The 23,057-nt window shown below is 40.7% G+C and overlaps 2 protein-coding genes across 2 annotated transcripts; both read right to left on the bottom strand.

Moving 5' to 3' along the window:
• Positions 1 to 1,899: 1,899 nt before the first annotated feature.
• On the bottom strand, positions 1,900 to 7,566 carry LOC308302547 (snRNA-activating protein complex subunit 1-like; the record flags this gene model as incomplete). The annotated part of the gene is made up of 2 exons (XM_080746803.1): positions 1,900 to 2,881; positions 7,466 to 7,566. 2 exons carry the CDS (start codon positions 7,564 to 7,566, stop codon positions 1,900 to 1,902), a joined length of 1,083 nt encoding a protein of 360 aa, XP_080602929.1.
• Positions 7,567 to 9,221: 1,655 nt separating this feature from the next.
• Positions 9,222 to 22,643, bottom strand: srp72 (signal recognition particle 72). The gene is made up of 19 exons (XM_080745572.1): positions 22,521 to 22,643; positions 20,601 to 20,721; positions 20,248 to 20,371; positions 19,432 to 19,575; positions 17,535 to 17,646; positions 17,400 to 17,431; positions 16,507 to 16,631; positions 16,344 to 16,401; positions 15,863 to 15,994; positions 15,597 to 15,725; positions 15,061 to 15,133; positions 14,619 to 14,683; positions 13,872 to 13,967; positions 13,457 to 13,560; positions 12,296 to 12,373; positions 11,833 to 11,970; positions 11,383 to 11,420; positions 10,580 to 10,739; positions 9,222 to 10,063 (listed from the first exon to the last, which is right to left on the bottom strand). Exons 1-19 carry the CDS (start codon positions 22,618 to 22,620, stop codon positions 9,883 to 9,885), a joined length of 2,010 nt encoding a protein of 669 aa, XP_080601698.1. The 5' UTR covers positions 22,621 to 22,643; the 3' UTR covers positions 9,222 to 9,882.
• Between the last annotated feature and the right edge of the window lie 414 nt (positions 22,644 to 23,057).

Below are 23,057 nucleotides of genomic sequence, written 5' to 3'. Positions count from 1 at the left end.
ACAGGCAAAACTGTTGCCTGTGTATTAAATAAACTGCTGTATTTGGCGAAGGATTCCAAAAATAAAATGTTCTTTGATGTTAGGGATTGTTAAGATACATGTTTGGAAAGGAAATAAAGAATTACATTTGACAAATATTTTAAAGTTAGTCTGGCAGTCCTAGGATGGGTAAATTCATGGTTAAAATAAGGCGACAAAACGGTCAAGAGTAAAATTTGTAGAATTGTAAATCATCAAAAGTCAACAACAGAAATAATGACACTATGTTGCAAAAGAAGTGTCATTATACCATTTCATAAAAAATAACTGCCAACAATGGCAAAAGCTTTAAGTGAAATCCTACTATAAAATACAATTAATACAATGAGGAAACCTGTCTGTCTCTCCTCACATGGGCATTATATGCAGGGAGTGAGGAAGTCTATTCTTAATTTTTCCCAAATTTAGCTCTTTATTAGCATTTCTGTGAACTGCTAGCTGTGCCATGGGGAGTGAATCAGAGGAGCAGTGCTGTACACGCATCACCAACCATCACCAGAGTTAACCAACGGTTATGAAGGAAAGGACTTTTATTTAAGATCATAGCAAGAAGTATAAGCAGCAAGGCTGGGCAACACAAACTATTAGAAAACGGTCTTTGGCCACAAGTTCCACAACCCACAGCAGCACTCAAAACAACGTGGCCTGAGGGTGGCACTAGAGAAAAGGCCACGGAGCCGTCAGCAATAAACCTATTGGATTATGAGATCTCTTGTTTACACAGTTGACATTTTGGCCTGAAGGTGTCACTTTCAGGACCTCTCACCTTGACTTTGTAATTCAATTCTCATACTCTTCTTCATACCGAAGAGGCTGTGTCTGCACAATACTAATGCTTGATTTAAGTGCAAACATACAGTACAGTAGCCTACAGTACATCCACCTCCATGTGATGTCCTACTGGCCCAGGCCTCCGTTCCAGTGCTCCAGGGGCACCTCAGCCAGGATCTGCTGTAGCAGTATTAGGGGAGCGTGTCGCTGTTACTACATGTCATCTTTTCGACACCCGACTGCAACCCTCACCCTAACCTCCGTGGAGTGAGTCGCTAAACCTCCGGTCGAAATGATGGTGATTTTCCCAGTATTAGGCCCCATTGACACTGGCAGCCAAATCCAGCCTGAATCAGATCTGAGCCAAATCCAGATTGGAATCTGATTCGTTAAAATGAGCCCAACAGGTCAAATGACTCATTTAAACAAATCAGATTCCAATCTGGATGTGGCACAGATCTGATTCAGACTGACAGTGTAAATGGGGCCTTAAGAGTCCTTAATTTTATTGTTCAATGATGAAGCAGGGATGGGAAACATGGATGGAGAGCGGATTGGGTTGTAAGGCAGGGGGTGGGTCGGTTTCAACATAGCTGATTGCAAAGTTCTGACATCGCCAAGCATGCAAGACAGAATCATTTAATAATGTTTATTAACAAATAAGGTACTTTTCAGAGGTGCTAATTGGACACTTGATATGAATGAAAGAGTCTGGTCCGCAAAAAAAAAATATTTTGAAAAACAGCAAAACAAATTTAACACAATTGTACAAATTACTTGTCTCTTCAACTTGCGGATCATAGCTGGGCCCTTCATCTTTCTGTTATGAGGAACATTTTGCTATCAAGGGTTGGCAAAACAAACAAAACTAAAAAAAGAATAAAGCATATTTAAACATAGTTTACGGAAATTAACATAGTTGGAACATAAATGGCCAATAGAATTAGGCCTACTTGTTTGAAACAACACTTTATGGAGGCTAGTCAGGCTACAACGACATAGGGACTAACAAAACAAGATTTGGGGCCAAAACAGACACTTTGATTTCTACAAATGGTCAGTTATTTCTTTCCCCCAATCGTCCCCACGTCAGTGGTAGCCCTGATGCATGCGGGTCTGCTTTAAATCAGCCTTGGCCATCTCCGGGGCACTCAGCGCCCAGTAATACAGGTCACGGTCCTTCTCTTGCGTGCCCAGTTTCTCAAAGGTTCGTGCTCTGAGTGAAGGGGGACGGACCCTCTTTGGCTTCCTCGGCTCAGCCGGTGTGGTGTTGTTCACTGGATCAGCACCACGATCCTCCTCCGCAGCCTTTCTCTGGTAATATAGCCTGTGAACGTCACGGGAGGTGGTTACATCTTTGTAGGTCTGGTAGCCATTCCTCTTGATGCGGGCCACGAGCTGGGCCCTCTCGCTACACTCGTCCGCCTCAGTCTTGTCACGAGTGTCGGGCGACTCCTTAGTGGCGAACGTCTGCGTTTGCCAGGTGCTGAACTCCTCCAAGCAGCCGTGTAGTCGAGAGTGCAGGTCGCGGTGGGCCATGGCCATGTGGCCGTTCTCCTTCACCAGGCCTTCCTTCAACTTCTCATACATGCCCTGGACGTTGGTGACCTCCTCGAGCAGCTCTTTGGACACGAGCTCCTGGACCCTTGTGGTCCTGCACATGAACTCTGCACACACCGGTTCCTTTTTCTCGAACAGAAACCTTCGGAAGGTGAGAAAGTGCGGCATGGCCGTGTAGTGGATGGCGTTCATGGCATGCAGCTTCTTCAGGATGTAAACGACGTCGTGGTGCCCGGCGTCGACGGAGTCCTGGAGAAACTTCTGGACCTCGGGCCAGTCTTTCAGCGCGAGCCGGATCTTCACGGGCGGCGCGGCCAATTGCGTGTGGTAAAACGCATACATCAGATACAGGCCGCCCACTCGGATCTGGTAACTGTACGGAGGCAGGAAGTACCTGACGGCGGTGGCCAGCGCCACGCGGCAGAAGCGCTTGAGTTCGTTGAGGGCGGGAATCCCGACAAACACTTCAGAAAAGCCCATGTCCCTCCAAATGGCCGAGAACAACTCATACCTTCAGGGGCGTCACAAGGGGGGGAAAAGTGGGACTGAGTTACTAGGGCCCAAGGTGGAGGGGCTTTTTTTTTTTTATACTTTGCAGCGCTGTGAGCTTGTATATCTGCTATTTGTTTAAAGTCGTGAAAATGTGTGCACAGTGTGCAAATCTTTGAATATATGTATTTTTTAAACGAACATTTGTAACTCAAATTCTGCTTCTGGGAGGAGGGGGGGGGGGGGGGGGGGGGGGTCCCTGGAACTAAATATTTTGAGATGGGGGTCCGTGGCCAAATACATATCATTTTGGGGGTCCTACACATGAAAAGGTTTGAGCACCAGACCAACAGTGCACCACTGACATAGAAACATAGTTTCTAGAAGGATTTGAAATATTCAAAGATCTACAAGCTCGCAGCGTGACGCGCTGTGAGCTTGTATATCTGGGTGGGTGACGTGACGTAGCGTTTTCGCTGTCCTCGGTGTCAAACATGTATAAATAAAAAATATATTTGTCAAAAACCTTCTGAATATTGTGCAGGACATTAAGCTTTATGTGAACTTACTCAAGATTAAAACATTTCATTCCTCATTTCTTCAGAATCTTCAACCAAACATGGTAAATGTCATCTGGTGTGACTGTCCCGACCTTGTTTCTCAAAGTGGGAACTTGAATAAAACTAAGAAAAAGAATTGCTAAAATTCATTTAAAAATGAATTTAGGCAAAAAAAATGTCTATTTGTGAACCTATATCTTTTCAAAGTCCAAGCATAATGTTTTCAGTCATTTCTGATCAAAAAGATTTTGTCCCCCAAACCGAAATCATCTGGTGTGACACTAGTTTGGAAAAATTAAACAGGCAATAATTTGGACACCTACTGGGCTAGAGAGGTCCTTCTTCTGTAAGGCTATTCAGCACTCCCAGCACAACTGCAAGACAGGTGTCTGAGGTGAGTTATGATTTTAACATTTTCATGAAATGCCATCTTGTTGAAACTTTGACAAGTGTGGCACTTCTGGATGTCATCTGGTGTGACACCTTTTTCATTAATAAAGCAAAAGTTATTTGAAACTTTGGTCATAATTACATGTAAATCTAGGTTGTTTTGTTATAGCTAGCATGTTGTTAGCATGCTAATGTGTACCTGGTAGCCTCAAGGTAGTCCTAAATGCAGAAAACGTCATCTGGTGTGACACTTCGTCATCTGGTGTGACATATCTGCTTGTCACGCCAGATGACTTGATTGTCACACCAGATGATATATACTGTATTTTCCTACAGACATAACAATAAATAACAAGTCCCATGTTTCTTTTGTCCATTTAAAACATTTTAACATGTTTAAAACAACGTTTTAAACATTTTTACATAATTTAATTTAGCTTCATTCGGTGATACAGCAAATTCATCAGACAGAGCAGAAACCCCTTCACAGAAACCTAAACCTTATATTGTGGTAACACTTTATAATAACTATCCGTTATAAGCAGTTAATATAAGACACTTGACAACAGAAAATGGGTGGTACAGAAAATGTGATTTTATTATTTCCAAAATACAAAAACATACTGTATAGTGATGAATGAATGGATATGGAGGAAGGGCATTTAAACAAAACCATAGCTGTTCTTATCCTTACTTGGATACAGCAAAACAAAAAAAAAGAAGGAAAAAAAGTAGGACTACTAGTTATAGATTTAGCACAATTCAAATAAATTGATTAATTTGGACTCACTGATGTGTTCAACCAGAGGCTCAGTGCGATTGCAAGTCATCAGCTCAACTGGCTTCATCAGGTGAAGCAGTTCAGACACATCAAGGAGAGCATCCAACCCAATGAAATGGTCTTGCATATAGACTTTTCTGAGAACTATGCATGTAAACTAAACACAGAGATTCAGGCGTTTCATTTTGGTGGCAATAGGCAGCAGGCAACAGTGCATACCGGAGTTGCCTACTCAGTCAGTGGCTCCCAGTGCTATGCCACCATTTCACAGTCCTTACGCCATGATGAGCGTGCTGTGTGGGCACACATCAAGCCAGTTATTGATGATTTCCGAGGAAAACAAGACAATGCAATTGACACCCTGCATGTCCTCAGTGATGGGCCAGCAACCCAGTACCGGAATCGCACAAACTGCTTCCTCATGAGCAGCATTCCTTATACATGGGGATTCAAGAGGGTCACCTGGAACTTTTCAGAGCGTTCCCATGGAAAGGGCGCACCTGATGGTGTGGGAGGGGTGCTGAAGCGTAAGGCAGACATGTATGTCCTCGGAGGCAGTGACCTACAAACACCGAGGGATCTGTGTGAGTATTTACAGAAGTCCTCTGAAAAAGTCACTGTCATGTGGATCGAAGAAGAGAAGATATCCAACATGGATGAAATGGTCCCTCCATCAGTGCGTCCAGTGACTGGCATCAGCACTACGCACCAGGTTCTTTCTATCTTCCCGGGAAAGATAGTTTACAGAGACCTGAGTTGTTTCTGCCAGTTTCCTCAGATCTGCACCTGTCACAACCCACGGAAATTACAGTTCGACCAAGTCTCCAGGGCTGAGGTGCCAGGTGACAAGACAAGTGATGAGTAAGTATAACTAAATCATTCTCTTTGCCAATTTTATGATACCTGTAATTGTACCTGTTTAATGACAATAAAGTAACTTATGTCATCCATTCATTCCTTTTCTTCCTTAACTAAGTGGTGGCCCATCTGCGGAACTGCCCCCTTCCCAGGTCAGCTGCAGGCCCAAAACAGCTTCCGGAGCTCAGTGAGTATAACATACTTGGCAAACTTGAGGACTTGCTAGTAATTACATTTTACTACTAAAAACAATCTACCTGACAAATAAATTACATTTAAATGTCTCCTCCTGAAGGTCTTCTACTCAGGTGCTGGACACAAGTGCATCTATTGGAGAGGCCCAAGCTGAGGATTCAGACACCTCCTCAGATGAATACACACAAGGACAGTTTGTCATAATCAAATATGAGGGAAAGCCATATGTGGGGCAGATTGTTACCATTAATAAGGAGGGGCTAGAGATAAACTGCATGAATCAACTTGGAAAAATGAAAAATGGTTTTGTCTGGCCAAAGGGGCGAGACTGCATTTTCTACAAAGAGCAGGAAGTTGTCTGTGGCATAGCAGAACCGCAACAGGGCAAACGGTTTGCTACCCTCACCAAATGTGACTGGCTGATGTACAATACAGTCTAAATGTCTAGATACCCTCACCAAATGTGACTGGCTGATGTACAATGCAGTCTAAATGTCTATTCTAATCTAATCTAATACTTTTGTACTTTCACTCACTGGACTGGACAATGAGGTAAGGTAGGACCCGAGACAAACATAGCGAAAATAGCTGATCTACAAGCTCTCAACGCATTGTGCTGCGAGAGCTTGTAGATCAGCTATTTTCGGAGTTGCACAACCCAGCACTCTTTAGCTAGTGGAGATGTGGTGTAACGACATGATTCGTAAATAAATTTGTTCAACTCAAAATGCTGTGTTCAAGTTCAGGAGACTTCGGAAAAAAGTAATACACCTGAATGCTGAGTTGTTTCCAATAATTGGTGTTAATAAAATGTTGCCTTGGCTCCCAGTGTGGCTATGCACCTTATTGTCTCTTTAAGATCCTTCTGCCGTGGGCCGGCAGAAGACTTAGGTGTGCGTAGCATTCCTGTGCACATCCTCATCATCCATCTACTACTACAATTCTTTGTTATCCTATGTTAAGGCCCAACAATACTATCCTGTTCAGAAATATTAAGGCCATGTTATTTAATGTTAAAGCAATTTTACTGTTGCTGTTTTTCCTGGGTAATTGTTTAATCAATCAGTAAAGTTCAGTACTCACTAATAGGTAGGTTAAAACACAGTTTGCTTTGACACATGAAGATATGGTCATCTGGTGTGACACTAAGTCATCTGGTGTGACATTCCAAATAGTGAGAAATCATACCTTTAATGATGAAACCGAAAAAATGTGTATGGTTTACATAGAAAATAGTATCAGGAAGAGTCACAAATATGTGTAATTTTAAAGAAAGTTTTTGTCAGAATAAAATTAAAATATGTTGAAAGATCGACAACATGGGCCTCACACAGAGTGTTGATTATGAAAAAAATATACAGATTCAATTAATTTTCACAAAACTATAGTGGATCACAGGTTAGTTATGATAAAGGACTTTGATAAAGTGAGTAACTTAAGAAAGGTGTACTCCATTTTCATTTTATGAACAATTATTGTCATGTCACACCAGATGACGGTTTTAGGCACAAGTACAACAAACTGCTCAATAAAGTCTGATTCCAATAAAATATCTAAAAACAAAATGTGTTTCCATAAAGTTGAGAGTGAGTAGAACAAAAGTAAATAATTTTTATGCCTGCTATTTAAAGTTTTTTAAAAAACATGTTTTTTGGGGCGTCACGTCACTGACCCATCTGCTATTTTTCAATAGCTAAAGCACAAAATAATGTTCCCAGTCTAAATGGGTTAAACCCCCTCCCCATATGAAGAACATTCATGGGGGGCCCGCAGTGAATCTTTGTACCCAGGACCCAGAATTTGGTGTGACACCCCTGCGTACCTTAAAGACTCGGTTTGCTGAAAACAACCCAACAACTTCTCCACGTCCTCCGTCAGAGGCTGCCAGAAGAAGTCCGTGTAGATGAGCGGTGGAGGCACCATGACTTCAAACTTTGAGACGAGCGATATTTTTTTATTTTAATCCATTTGAAACCAAACAAACAGTAGCCTACTATCCACAAGTTTCCCAAGGAGCTTTACTGGGTAAAAGTTGGCTTGTTAATGTGGGCTTCACTTCCTCCTCCAGACCTCCACACAGCTGATTCAAATCACTTAACAAGCACCAAGTAATCACCATGCTGAGATTCAGGTGTCACAGACAGTGTTGCCATGTCTGCTTACTATTATGCAACGTTTGGCTTGTTTTTCTGTAAAGTCGCTTGTAAATATTGGTAGCCCTTTTTTGGGGCTCGTTTCTAAAGTGCAGTTGCTTATTTGGGCTTGATTCCTAATGTAGTTTAAACCAGTGGTTCCCACTTTTCTTCATGACAAAGACACAGAGTAATATGTATTTGTCCATGGACCTAATATTTCGTTTCAGGGACCCCCCCCCCCCCCCCCCCCCCCCTATGAGTTTTTTGTTAAATATTTCACTTTATTTTCAATATTTAAAAAATGATCTTGCTAAATCTGGCAACACTGGTCACAGCAGCAGTCGTTCTCAACCTGTGGGTCGGGACCCCAATGGGGGTCACCAAATTATTTTGGGGGGTCCCCTGATGATTAACTTAATGTGCAACATTGTTTTCTCACTCAACAGTAAACAAACCAACATAAAGTTTACCCTCTATACACTTACAGTCTAAGTGTATAGAGGGTATCTGCACATTTCTAAAGACAATTTAAGGACTTTAATACCTCTAAAATGACAAATTAAACATTGGCCAAATTGGCAAATATTAGAGGCAGAAATTGTGAAAATAGCAGCTCTACACTTGTAGAGCTGCTATATTTTCACAATAGAACCGTGTTGTACAAAATGTAATTCCTCAACTCATAGTGCTCGTCAGGGTGGGGGGGTCCCCTGTTAAAATATGATTATTTTGGGGGTCACGGCCTGAAAAGGTTGAGAACCACTGCCTTAAGCCAAGAGGCATGCTAGAGGCGGCCATAGGGAATGAATTGGACACTGCCCTCATCCCCCAAGGGCATGCTAGAGGCGTTTACTTTTTCTGCTTCTATATCTATTTACACATTCATATAGGATGTTCATTGTTGGTTTGATTACTGCAGTGGTCTAAAGAATCTTTTCAAGACGATTGGAATGTCTGAAAACTTTGAACTTGCAAAATAGCTATAAGCTTACTTGGCCACCATCACCAAAGAGGCATGTTCGATTCCGAGGCACTGATGGTGCATCTGGCTTGCCCTGCGCTCCCAAGTCAGGAGCAGAGGGATCATGTTCTAGTGGTGACCCCTGGTGGTTGGTCGGGGTGCCTGTTCAGCAGGGAGCAGGAACAACACTGTCTGCATGAGCTTTCTGTGAAATTGTCAGGTGAAAAGACGCTGGCAACGCCATTTATACGTCACGGGACAGTTATTGTCTACACACCATGGTGGACAAAGTAGCAAAGTACCAGTGTGAGTTCAAATATGACTCTTCAAGTCAAAGTTCATGATACTTTTAAGAATGAACTAAAAATGTAGTGGATTCAAAAGTACAATATTTGTCTTTAAATGTAGTGGTGTAAAAGTCACACAAGTATAGAAAAGTATAGATACTCCATTTAAAAAGATGGAAAGGCCGACCATGACTGTTAAGGAACTTTTTATTAGGATGTAACAAATGGGGGCACATGTTCAGTCAAAATATCTTCTGGCCATAGGCTGTTCCAAAAACAACATGCCGTGGATATTCCAATTACATTTCTTAAAAATCAGAATAATTAAACATCAAAATAATTATTCTCTGAACACTGCATCCATCACTTGTTACCCTTCTGAGGACAGAAACAAAATGGGCATGTTGAATAAAGTATCAGCCACGACGACCGTCATTCTAGTCTCTCGAGGTTCAAATGAACAATAATTTATTCGTATTTAAGAGGATGTATGGGTATGGAAGTTTTGGTGAAATAATCTTTCACACATGTATGAAATACGCACCTAAACAAAAAACAGGGCAGTTCTTAACAATAACAAACACAAATGAGGTCTCTGGCAATTACCATCAACTCTTTCTGATACGAGTAGAACTTTTGGACAGCCCCTGATATTCATACAATAACTAAGACTTTGTGTTTGTACATAACTGTCTGGAAAAAGTATGCATAAATCACAATGCTTGTGATTGCTTGTGATTTATCATGAACATAAAAAACAAAAACATCGTTGACTTCCTGGGCACACGTTGGTCGGACGCATTCTACAAGCCACCTCTTCTCGACTGCCTTGTGTGTGCTGCTCAATCCCCACAGACTACCAGCCTCCTTTCCCCCCTCCTTTCTTCTTCTTCTGGGGGACCTTCTTGCGAGTGGCCCCCGAGGCGGCACCAGGTTTCTGCTGGCGAGGAGGGACCCCAGCACTGCTGGGAGCAGAGCCAGATGCAGAGCCTGGTCTCGGGGAAGTTGGGGGGCTGCTGGCCGTCTTACTGGCATCCCTTGAATAAAACAAAGTGGTGTTTTATTGAAGGCTATCCCGATGCTGGAAAGTACATAACAACCTGACTGATTTATACTTAGTTGCCTGACAGTTTTATGCACCAAAAACAGCCGATCTACACTTCGCGTTGTGAGGTGTTGAGCTTGTAGATGGTTTATTTCCGGTGCCCAACACATACACACAACTAAGTATGTTTGCTAAGTATGTTTGTTTCAAGAACATTATTTTATAAATCCATTTTGAGGGGAAATAAATAATCGACTAATTACTAACTAATTATGAATTACAGATTACTATATGTGATTGTGAACAATAGCCGATTTAAGTGATTTGTTGGTATTGTTGAAAATGTGTACAATATGACTGGGAAAATGGAAAAGGCAAACAAAAGGTCCTCTTTTATTTTACCTTTGAGATTTAGCTTTTAGTCTTTCATGTTGTATATTACTTCTACTTTGTATGCTTTTCATTTGTAAGGGTTTGCTTTATTGTGCTGAATACCAAGTTCACTTACAGTTCGGCGCACGCTGCTGCAGACGCTCCCTGCGTGCCTTTTCCCACCTGCTGGTTCTTCTTCCCCTTCTTCTTGCCTCTGTAGTAGGTGCGCTCCCTCATGGGCAGCCATCTCTCTGGGTCAGGGGTCGATGTAGGGTCAAAGTTCTTGGGTAACTTGCCTGAAAGCAACAAAAGAAACATTAAGAATCATCATCATGTATATATATATAAATAATTGCTGTCAAAAAATGCAAGCAATATCACTGAAAACTGGTAGTATAGGCAGGGGCCTTAGGGAGATATAATGGTAATTTAAAACAAAAAACATTCCTTGGGCTACAAATGGCCCCAGAAAAGGATGGTTTAGTGATGAAAAGTGATGAGTCATCACTTTTCATAGTTTTGTGGGCATTTTCTGGGGCCATTTGTAGCCCAAGGAATGTTTTTTGTGCAAAACAAATGTTTGCAATGGATTCAGCATCATGACAAACCAGCCTCTATCACACACTTCGTTTGGGACTACCGCCAGGGGGTGGTGTTGAGTGTAGTCTGGTTTATTAACCAGGCAACTACTTAAATACCCAGAATAGAATGTATAGAAAGTCAATGGGAGCCCAACTTGATTTGGCTGCTGTGGAGACCCCAAAGGTCGCCGACTCGGGCGCCCTAGCTAAATCATTAGAGCATGCCCTGGGCTACATATGTGCAACATTTGACGCATTTAGACTGATTAGCACGAAAAAAAAGTGTTTGAGACTGCAAAGCATGAGATCAGCAGGACAGACCACATCAAATAAAATATTTTCAAGCCAGAGCAAATACCTTTCTTTTTCTTCTTCTTCTTCTTGAGATCACCTTGGCTGTGAAGAGAGCAAGGTCTGATTAGGATATGTCAAATTCATCATGAAAATGGTCTATTAACAAGTCAGTGAATTTGTGCAAAGAAAAAGCACCAGAGAATATCGTTTTTGCCATATCACAGGCAGGCCACAATATATAATTAATTAATTGACACATTGTTACAATCACATATAACTTTCTCTTATACTGTATATTTCCAAATAATCGCAGGGGGGCAAACAGCCGCCGGGCACCAAATACCCACCAGGGGTTTAAATTGATTTTGCCAATTAAGCCCCCGGGCGATTCATTGAAAATATACGGTACATACACTTCAATTTGCCTTTATGTGAATTTATTTCAATGCCTTCTGATGCATGTACAGGTATATATATACAATAATGCATGTGTTTATTTGGAATAGTGTCTCACCCTGGCTCTTTGGGCAGGTTTTCTCCTGTAACTTTAGCAGCTTTCTTCCTGATATAGGTTGCACCGTGTGAGTTCTCTAGCTCGTCTACATCCACGTTGAAGGCCATGGTGTCTGGCGATGGGAGGTGCTTACTCAGGCTGGAGAACATTGTTAAGGTGGTAACAATAATGTGTATGACCTCAAGTAACAAAATCCTAACACATGATAGTGACAGTAACCTGTAGTAATAAAAAAGGAGACGTGTCACTTTTCCAAAAGTTCCAAAATTGCAAGAATATAGCATTGGGGAGATGCTCCAACAGCACCATAATTGATAACATAGTAATTAACCGTGCAAATAACATATTCTAATAATGTACGCATTGTAAAGCATCTGTGTACAATTCAGTGTCTTGATAAACAGGGCTCCATTAGAATCAGAAGTAACATCGTTTGTTTCATGTCAATCAGACGAAAGGATACGATTTGGCTTTGTCCGTGTCCACCAAGGAATAGGCAGAGATGAGCTGAGCCAATGTGTGGATGTCGTTGGTGTTCTGTCTTTAGTTGGGAGAAAACAAACAATCTTTAAAATTAATCTGACAACAGCCAAACAATCACTTAGAACATATTTTCGTGAGACGTATAAAATTAAGTGGTTAAGATCAGAGTAACATTTGTTTGACAAATGCAGTCTTTCGTACTCAATTTGAAAATGTCTTATTTCCTGACTTGGTGTATTTGTCCTGTCATAAACATTGTCAATACTTTAGATAGACAGTTAATGTATTATTGGTAATGTATTTATTTTTATATTATTATTGACATTTTTACAGACTTTACTTGTCCTCGTTGTACAGCACTTTAGTCAACATGTTGTTCTTAAAGGGACTACACCATGAATTTTCATTTTTCCAATTTTTATGTATTTTCTTGGTGTCCCACAAGCAACTTCTATCCTCACAAAGTCCTATTTCTGACCATTGTGTCTTTCTCAGTTTATGGGCAGATCTATGTTAGCATGTCTCAGAACGGTCCTGATTGTGAAATGTCAGATTTGTGATGTCACAAGGCCTGAGAAGGAGGCAGGAGGAGCTGGGAGAGGGTTGGGGAGGGGTGGGCAGGCCTGAGAAGGAGGCAGGAGGAGCTGGGAGAGGGTTGGGGAGGGGTGGGCAGGCCTGAGAAGGAGGCAGGAGGAGCTGGGAGAGGGTTGGGGAGGGGTGGGCAGGCCTGCTGAGCAGGAGGTGGGGAGGAGTGTGGGGCCAAAACTGGCTCAATAGCGCAGTCCTCCCACTCAGGACAAGGTGGTACTGCAGCTGAAAATGCTCTGAAAGCCAGGCAGAAATAACAGGGGCTCTGTATTCAGGAGTGGTAATTTAGCCTCAAACCTTTTCAAAAACGTTTTTGGGACACAAACAGTGTTATATAAATTATTTTTAAATGCATGGTGTAGGACCTTTAAATATGTTTTATGAATACATATCCATGTCTTAATTTGGGTTTCTGTCCCATGAAGGTGTTTTAACACCTTCATGGTATGATTGGACTTTGCCATGTCCAAATTGAAAACAAAAACAGAATAAGCAGAGCTGGACACTTGGAACTGCCGTGACATTTGGCTCAAGTGTTTGGAGCTCTACTCACTTCCAAAGCTGCTCCAGATCACTGATAGCCTCTTTTTTCCGTCCGTGCTTTAACTTGAAATTGGCAGCTTCCCGTACGAGGGCGAGGTGTGGGGTGGATCCAGGCTGGTGTTGAGTAAGGATTCAAATAAAACAAAATGTGGATATTAGACTTTTACTTGGTGTAGGGCAATTCCAAATAGACCACATCCTATATTACATTTGGCTGAATGTGTCATAAGCATTCGTAATGTCATCTCTATTTGCAATTTTAACGTGTGCGAAAGGTCCTAAAGAGGTTTCTCTTATGTCACAGAGGTAAAAGGCGACAAAGGACACGAACATCCCATAGCCTGCTGGGCTGGATCAAAAAAGGTACCATTATTACATAATGTTACACACAAATACTGTATATAAATGAAAAAATTAAAACAAACCTGCGTGTCTTGGTAATGCTGAATAGCTTGGCTGAAGACATCAATAGCGCTGTCAATGTCTTCTTCATGGGAGTACATCGTTACCAGAGCCGAAACCTAAGAAATTGTTTACACTCATTAGCTGGATTGATATTCCAGTGTGAGTACTTATTGAAAGTTAACAATATCAATGGGTAGATTCCCTAATACTTATATAAGGGTTCAGAGGAGGTGGTTTACAGTAGAACAGTGAAGCGTCTGTCGCCTGGTGGTCAAATCTGGGATAGCAACACTTCCGCATTTAAAATGCTACTGCGCATGCCTCTACTGTATAATCTGAAACACTAGCTATTGGCCTCGATATTGAGACCAATCCTTTATTTTGGGTACTTCTAGCAGACTTCCGGGTGCTTCAAACGCCACTGAGCAACTTTCATTTAAATGAATAGCTGGGGGCGGGGCACTCTGCCCTCTAAATATATGGTGTACCCTGTGTTTGGAGTTGTCTGCTAGGTATCTGCTTATGTTTGGTGGTATTCGACTCTTGCTCTTGGATTGTTCATTATTTGGTGTAGAGGACTTGCATTACAAATAATCTCTTTTCACTTCATGTCACTCCATCTCATCACTGACACGCAAATAGACACACATTGATTAGGTGTTCTGTTACTTCACTAATAAATATTCCGCTGACCAAAGAATATATCTTTTCTGTTTGAAAATTTTACACATTGTATTGAGCCACAGTGGTGTTTAATTTGGACATACCATTCCTGGTTTGTGCTTGAAATCTTCAATTGACCGCAAGATGTCACATGCTTTTGTAACATGACCTGTAGAAAGAAAATTACAGTTTCAAATCTTCATCTTTTTCTACACTAGTCCTCAGTTAATTGATTGATACAGTGTTAATGACGTCACAAGGAACAATATGGAATTCTATGACTAAACACTCCCAGCTGACAGCCTGGTGCCGCCCCAGCCCGTAGGATTACGTGCAGTGCAAATTATCACCCTCCCTACACAGCTTCCCTTCCATGAACACAGGCCAATTGTTCGAACCCAGAACCTCTGTGGTGGTGGACGGCTACTTTAGCACTGCGCCACCCTAGCGCCTATTTTCAATTTGGCTTCACAGGGTATACTTCTATTCTTGGTAAATAAGTTGCATCAAGCCAGAAAAAAATAAGTTGAGAAAATGTACTGATACCTTGAATCAAGTAGAGTTGTGCCATTGTTAGTTTAATGTCAGCTGCAATCTCTGGATATTGATCTGAGAATTGCTTAAAAGAGAAAGGATAGCATTATTTGAATAAGTAAAAAACTAATTTCCTTGTCTTTCCATGAATCAGATTACAAATACCAAACAGACTACAGCAATTCATGTAAAAAATGCCGTGGCTCAGCGGAGCCCTGAAGATAGGAATGATACAATCCAGAATCTAATTGATAGATGCCTTTTCCCAGAGCATAAGAATCTATGAGAAACTTCCACTGAAATATAGCATTTGACTGATGCAATTATCCCTTTGCTGAGGAAAATAATTTAAGATCTGATGGCAAAAGAGACAACAGATTTAGGAGGGACTAATGAGAAAGGGAATTATGAAAACAATTAATATAGAAGCTAAATCTATCTCAAAGTGCTTTGTACATTACATCAAAATATAAACAGTACAGAAACAGGAATGGTAATAGAACCCATTCCTATATGTGACAGTCACAGAGTGATGAAGTAAGTTGTACCTGCAGTAGCTCGATGGCCTTGCTGTGCTGTTTCTCCCTGCAAAGTTGGGCAACCTGGATCAGTACTGGCCGGGGATGACCTGGGTTCTGGTTCTGGAGACTGGATGACAGCTTCCTGCATTGTTCAGCCTATTGAGGAGCAGCCAACAGAGGATTAACCCTTTGTCTTGGAAAATGTTAAACATTTTCTAATTTACTTTACAGTACCATAGAAAGAGAACAGAAAAACTATATTCTAGAATCTTTTGAACAAGCATAATTTGTACCTGGTTGGTGTACATGGCCAGGAGAGCTTTGTTGAAGTCTATGGCCTGCAGCTGCTTCTTGGCTAGTTTGTACTCCACACCCTCAGCGCTGGTCAACTTCACCTTCTTCTTTGAGTCAAACACGTTTTGGTCCTGGAAGACAATTAGGCAAGTAGACAATCAGTACTTCTGTCAGGCATACAATGAAAACCCTTCCTTTATTTATAAACCAGTGTTTGAATTAGGGCTTGGTGATATGGACAAAATCAAATATCACAATATTTTTCACCAAATACCTATCATTTGGTATTGAGACGATAATATCAATTTATAAATATATATTGCCCCACTCCAGTTTGAATGTAATGATGGGGGAAATGACACTGTCGGAAGAGTGATAACAAAAGTAATGATTTAAAAGTCATCACTGCATTATGTTTGCACCTCAAAACATTATATGCCTAGTATTCTATCGAACTAAACATGTTAAAAATGTACCAACCTTGTTTATTGTTATGATGTTGTTGGCAGTCACAGCAAGCAGCCCCACATCAGATGGCCTGCAATTAAACCAAACATATTAGATGAAATTATGGAATTTCCACTAACACCAAAAGCTCTAAATCCTCAAGGAATACATATTGGGAATGAGCGTTTTGACTCACTTGAGCTTGATAACCTGGTTGTAGAGCTGCAGTGCATCATCTGGCCGGCCTTGTAACTGCATGATGTAGGCCATCTGTGAGTGGATGACAGCCAGCTCAGACTCAATGTCCTCCTCGGTCACATCCTGCAACAGAGACACCATGATGACTTCCAATACAGATTTGTCCGTTGAGACATACAAGGAAAGGATGAGTATTTAATGCTAGGGTCTTCAACGTTTTCAGGCCAAGGACCCCTAAGTTTAGAAAGAGATGAACCAGGGACCCCCACAACCTTTTCATAGATTCCATATAGTTTCAGTGTTTGACAACATAATCGGTGTATTTTGGATTCATGTGAATTTGTGTTTTCACATAACCACTTGAACCGACAATACTTCATAAACTTGACTTTTCACTCTGTACTTGGTCTGCTCTTTTCCCCCTCTACGCCAAACCTCTTTGCCAAAAATAGCCGAATCTACAAGCTGCTATTTTTGGCTTAAGTTCTCGGAATGTGGACACTAGGGTTCAAGTGGTTAATATAAAAAAGGAGAAAAAGGTTTTTATCACACAAAGATTTGGAGGACCCCCTGTAGTAACTCTGAGGACCCCCTAGGGGTTCTGGGCCCCCTGTTGAAGACCCTTGATTTAATGTAATGGACTCAAAAGATAATCATGGGATATCAGTGGCGCATTCCTCGCTAAGACCATCTTATTCTTGCCCCATCTAGAAATCTAACTATAAGTTGCATTATTGTGTGTAATGATCTCTTGTAATTAGTGGATGGTAAATCACCACAGTTGTGGCATCCAATGACAAACACTAAAGTCTTAGGGTGGAAAAAAAATAAATCAGACTGCTTTGGAGAATGTGCTGTTACATCACATAAATATGAATGAACACCACTTACTGAATCTTCACTCAAGGAAACTCTGCAAAGCTCTGAAAAACAAAAACAAAGCACAGTTGTTCAATAAAAGAGACAGGTCTGAAGGTCTGGATGAAAAGCAAATCAGCAGTGAGGTTACAATAAAAGGAGACAGACCTTCTGCTTGTCGAAGTTTATTGAAGGCCTCTGTAAGCTTTCCTTGACCAATAAGAGTGCAGGACGAATTGTAGCAAAGCTCATATGTCGTCTCAGGAAGGCCGAGATCATCCTGCAGCCCACAGGCATGGAGGTAAAAGAAGAGAGTGAGCAACAGTGTACTGCTACAGCACAACGTCAACGCATGAAATGAATTGAGAAATGAATTGAATTACAACCACTGGATGACGTGTCACATTATTGAATGCTTTAACCAGTGAAAAATAGCAGGTATACAAGCTCACTGCGAGCTTGTAGATCTGCTATTTTTGAAAAAGTCGTGAAAATATGTGCAAATCTTTGAGTATTTTCAAAGCGAATGTTTCTAACTCATATTTTGCTTCTGGGTGGTCCCTGGAACTAGATATTTTGAGATGGGGGTCCGTGGCCAAATAAATATAATTTTGGGGGTCCTTCACACGAAAAGGTTTGAGAACCACTGACATAGTAGTCTCTCAAGAACAGACTAACTGAGCTCCAGTTAAGTGAAAAGGACCTTTTCTTTGACGATGGCTGGTCAGATTGCTGACATAGAAACATAGGTTTTTCCAAAAAGTCTTAGAAGGATTTAAAAGACACTTATAGAATCGGGTCAAAATTCTAATTTTCACGATTTTTCAAAAATAGCAGATCTACAAGCTCGCAGCGCGGCACTCGGTGCCGCGCTGTGAGCTTGTATATCTGCTATTTTTCAATAGTTAAAGCATAAAATAATGATACACAATAATGTGTACCCGTTCTAAATGGGTTAAAGGTTTTAACCACATTAACCCTGGCATCCTTATTCTGGGCATGGTCATGTCAATATCGTTTTTAAAGGGTTTAATAGCTGATATTCAAGCTCACATGTCACTATACATTGTGAGGTAGATTTCAGAATAGCCAAAGTATAGAAAGGGCATAAAGGGATATTTCACTTTCGAAAAGACTTTTGGTCATTTTATCGTCTAAACAGGCTTTTGGGAGCACCCAGGACAGTTTTTAAGTTGCTTGATTCAGTATTTAGATATTTGGTATTGATTTTATCAGACACACCCCCTTCCTAAACAAACCCATTGTAACTTCAAACTCCATTTTAACCATGATAGAATTAATCGAAAATGATAAACACCACACACATACAAAGGTAAACTCTTCTACAGCGCGCCACAGCCTACACGGCTAGTCTGGTGCATCACAGGATCAGGGACAGATGTGTGCAGAAGAGAGAGACACAGGAGCAGCTCAGACAGTTCTAGACTTTTATTCAGGTGCCAGTATAGAAAAGATTGACTAACGTTTCGATGCTAGTGCATCTTCATACAAAGGTAAACTCATCTGTCATCTCTATTGATATATTGATCAATGTGGATGTACAACAAAATGCCCTGAAAGTCCTCTGAAACACCCTGAAAGCTCAGAGCAAAGCAATAGCTTCCTTGCCAGTCCCACAGAGAAGAGAGTGTGAGTAGGGCTGTCACGATTATGACATTTTACATGACGATACATTTTCTCTCAAATAATTGCGATTAACGATTTAATTGTGTTTTTGTCGTTGACAGTTACATTTCTGTTTGGCTTTTAGGCTTTGAAGTTGCACACCTAACCTAAATATACAAAGAAATTACTGACATATTTGACAACTTTATACTTAAAGAACATTGATAGTGGAAATAGCAGATCTACAAGCTCACAACGCGTTGCGATGCGACGCGTTGTGAGCATGTAGATCGACTATTTCCACTATTTTTGACATGGAAACGATTATGAAAAATAATCACGATTATGTCAATTAATCACGATTAGACGATTATGTAATAATTGTGACAGTCCTAAGTGTGAGCTCCATGTTTGACTTAATAAACACATATGCACTCACCAGGGAGGCGTCCTCCCACTGACTCATAGCCGCGACCACAGCAGCCAGGTTGGTCTTTCTCTCCTCCTCATATTCGTCCTGGGAGTTCCTGATCAGGTCTGTGTACACAGCCTTGCATTCATCATAGCGCTCCAGTCTGTAAAGCTAGGAGAAGAATGAGAGACGGGTCCAGTCAGTCAGGAGGGAGGGTTCATTCTCAGCCAAAATAATTGAAATTAAACACTAGTGAGGTTCATTATCAATAAAAAAAAATCAAACCTCGGTTCGAAGTGAAGCGGTGAATCTTTATTCTATGTGTTCAAGAGCTATGAAATCTGTGTTCTAGATCTATACATTCTGTGTTCTAGATCTATACTTTCTATGTGCTTTAGTTCTATATTTTCTATGAATTCTGAATGAATGATTTTGTCTGGAGGGCCAAATTGTCATGTGAAGCTTGACCAATCCTTGATTCTGCATGCACGGGACATGTACGGGACAGACATTCTCACTTCTTGAGAATCTATGGGAATCCTCAAAAAAACAGGTACGGGACATGTACGGGACAGACATTTTCACTGCTTCAAAAAAATTAAATAAAAAAATACAAGCCTCATTTAGTTGAGTTTCCGTTACTTTCGCTACAAGATATTAAAAGATATGCACTGTTCTTAGCTAGACTTTTTTTCGTATTCTTTTCATAATTTCATTGACTCAATTCACTAAAGCAGTGCATACAAACCTAATAATGTGTATTCATTCTCCTCTTGTGAGGCATATAGGTGTTTGTAAAGCATAAGCATATGTTTGTCATAACAGGTCTCAAACCAGCCTCACCACTTGGCCATAGAGCTCCTTCAATTTGTCTGTCTGGTCAGAAGCACTTTCAATGGTCTTCAGGGCACTTTCCACTCTGTTCAGCCGGTACTCACAGTAAGCCTTCTCGAAAACAACATCATCGCTGAAAGAGATAATTAAAAAGAATTAACTCACCACCAATAAGCTGGCTGGCTGTACCATCATGGGTTAATGATTGTGTGCCTAGAAGATGTTATGCTCTTTAGTTTAATGTTACCATAAAGCTACACATATCATGATTTAGCGCACAAGTAAATTAGTATTATCTATGATTTAATAATGAGCCTTTTCAGCAATCTAAACAAAATATAAACAGATGAAACAGAGTGTACCTGGCTAGGACCTTTGAATGGGAGTTCATAACATTCAGTGCCTCTTTGAAGCTGCCATTTTGGACAAGACAAACGATTTTACAGTGCAGGGCTGTCACGTCATCCTTGACCTCATGCAAAACTGCAAGAAAACAACAAAAGATATTTAATATAACAGGTCATTGGCATACAACTGACTTATATTAGCCGCAAATTGCAACACATCTTTTTTTGCTATCGGATTGTATTAAACGAAGTCAAACTCACGAACATTGCGGCTGTATGGAAAGCTTGAATATCCTCTATCTGCCAAAGTGTTTGTTTCATAAAAACTCACCGTATTACTTTCTGTCAATAAATCCAAGTGGACATGATTTTGAAGTGTTGAACTTTGGAGGTGCCCGTCTACAATAACACAATGTCCTGCTGCCTCCTGCATTATGTGACATTTAGAACCAGGTCGTATGCAAGACCGTTGAGTGATTTCCCACGAGCACTTCCGAACTCAAACACTTAGAAAAAATAATCACCTGTACGGAATTTGACAGAAAGTAGCTCGAACATGTCTATGGTGGGTTTTTATGAAACAAACACTTTGCCGATAGAGGATAATTGAAGCTGAGATGGGACACGCAGTGGTGTAAAGTTAAAGTAACTATGTATATTTACTCAAGTACTGTAATTTTAATTTTGAGGTATTTTTTTCTACTGTACTGGAGTATTTCCCACTGAGTACTTTTATTTCTACTCCACTACATCTCAGAGGCAACTATTGTACTTTTACTCCACAACAATTATTAGAAAACTTTAGTTACTAGTTACTTTTATGTTTTTGATTACAACAAAACATTTGAAAACTTTAAATGGGACATTCTGCATAATAAGTACTTTCTTGTTATGTTAGGAGGACCTATATGAGATACATATAGGTATCCGAAAAGCTTACTAGGATCTCCTTTTAGTTTACCTTGTACCAGTGATTTGTACTGTCATGAAACTGTACCTTTTCCTATGCAACCTTCTAATAAAGTCTTCAATCAATCAATTCTACTTTTGGTACTTTAAGTATATCTTGATGGCAATACTTTAGTACTTTTACTCAGGTACATTTAGAATTACAGACTTTTACTTGTACAGAGTACATTGCAGTACTGATACTTGTACTTAAAACATTTGAGTACTTTTTCCATCACTGCAATGTAGCCAAAGGTTTTCATTGATTGATTGATTGATTGAAGACTTGTTTGCATAGGAAAAGGTACAGTTCACTGGTACACGGTCAACCAAAGGGAGATCCTAGAAAAGCACTTGGCTTATTTACACAGGAAACCATTGAATCATATCATATAACATTGAATGACAGACGGATAGAACACAGTAGCCTACTATGCAGTAGATTCTAAACGTTTTAGCTGACATGTAGTCTCGCGTGGCCAGACTGTTGACTCCGACAATTTGCAAATGCTCCTGTCATACATTCGTAGCCTGACACTCAGCCTGAATTGAAATTTCGTTCCTGAATCGCCAAAATATTTTTTTAAAGGGGTGTGGCTAGCGATTCAGGGTCTGGAACTAGGCTAATACATTCGGAGATTGAGTGTGGAATTAATAGTTGTCTGGCTACGCGAGACTAGCTGACATGGGACACGTCACTGGTCAGTGGTCACATTTCAGTGGCATCTTCATTTAAACCAAAACACAAAACATTTTGGTTAAGACATCACGTTACAGCAAATAACTGCGATGACTTGTACAACATTAACACAATGATTTCTAATGTCGCCATAATAAGCCAAAGAGGTGCTAGAGTAGTTGAAGTTAGCACGGCCCCAGCTACATGCTAACAGCTGGATGCAACCAACCCTTGGGGCGATGTGGTGCCAACTGTGCAGGAGACAAAAGGGACAATAACACAATATAATAGTAGAGACCAAACCCTACTTCTGTTGATGGCCTTTAAGGCCCGTGTGTAGTCTCCATTCTGCCCACAGCGGTTCACTTCGGTCCACAGGGAAGACACAGAGCCTCCTGCGTTCGCCATGTTCACTGCGTGATCTGACTGGAGTCACTGGACTCTCCTGCGGCCGACCGGAAGCACATTATTTCACTTTCCGGGTTGGTAAAAATCGATAAAGAATCCACATAAATATTGTATTATTATTTTTTTAAGGATGAACACAAGCTAAAAACGCATCTCAAAAAATAAAGTTAAATAAAAACGATTAAATTGTTACAACTTAATTGTATTTATGAAAACATATAAATAAAAATAAAATAATAATCGAACTGACATTCATCAGGTGACACTAGTCTAGTTCGTTTTACCTGCTTGTGGTTGAAAGAAATTGAGATAAACCAAAATATAGATTGTCTTCTTTTTGTCTTTTGCTTGCGTCCATGCGCATCGCAAATCGCAATCAAAACATTACATTGGGCCAAGGAGGTTAATGAAAGGAAAGGACACTAACGTCATTTTCT

This window comes from Nannobrachium achirus (assembly GCF_963921795.1).
Source record: "Nannobrachium achirus genome assembly, chromosome: 17".
Classification (NCBI taxonomy): domain Eukaryota; kingdom Metazoa; phylum Chordata; class Actinopteri; order Myctophiformes; family Myctophidae; genus Nannobrachium; species Nannobrachium achirus.
The sequence above is the reverse complement of the archived record's forward strand: the minus strand, read 5'-3'. Positions and strand labels throughout refer to the sequence as shown.

Excerpts from the sequence above, each read along its gene's own strand:
- srp72 (XM_080745572.1), bottom strand. The coding sequence starts at position 22,620 with ATGGCGAACGCAGGAGGCTCTGTGTCTTCCCTGTGGACCGAAGTGAAC. Across the intron at positions 15,134-15,596 it reads AGGCCATCGAGCTACTGCAG|CAATTCTCAGATCAATATCC; the intron begins GTACAACTTACT and ends TTCTCTTTTAAG. Across the intron at positions 11,971-12,295 it reads GACACGGACAAAGCCAAATC|CCTGAGTAAGCACCTCCCAT; the intron begins GTATCCTTTCGT and ends AATGTTCTCCAG.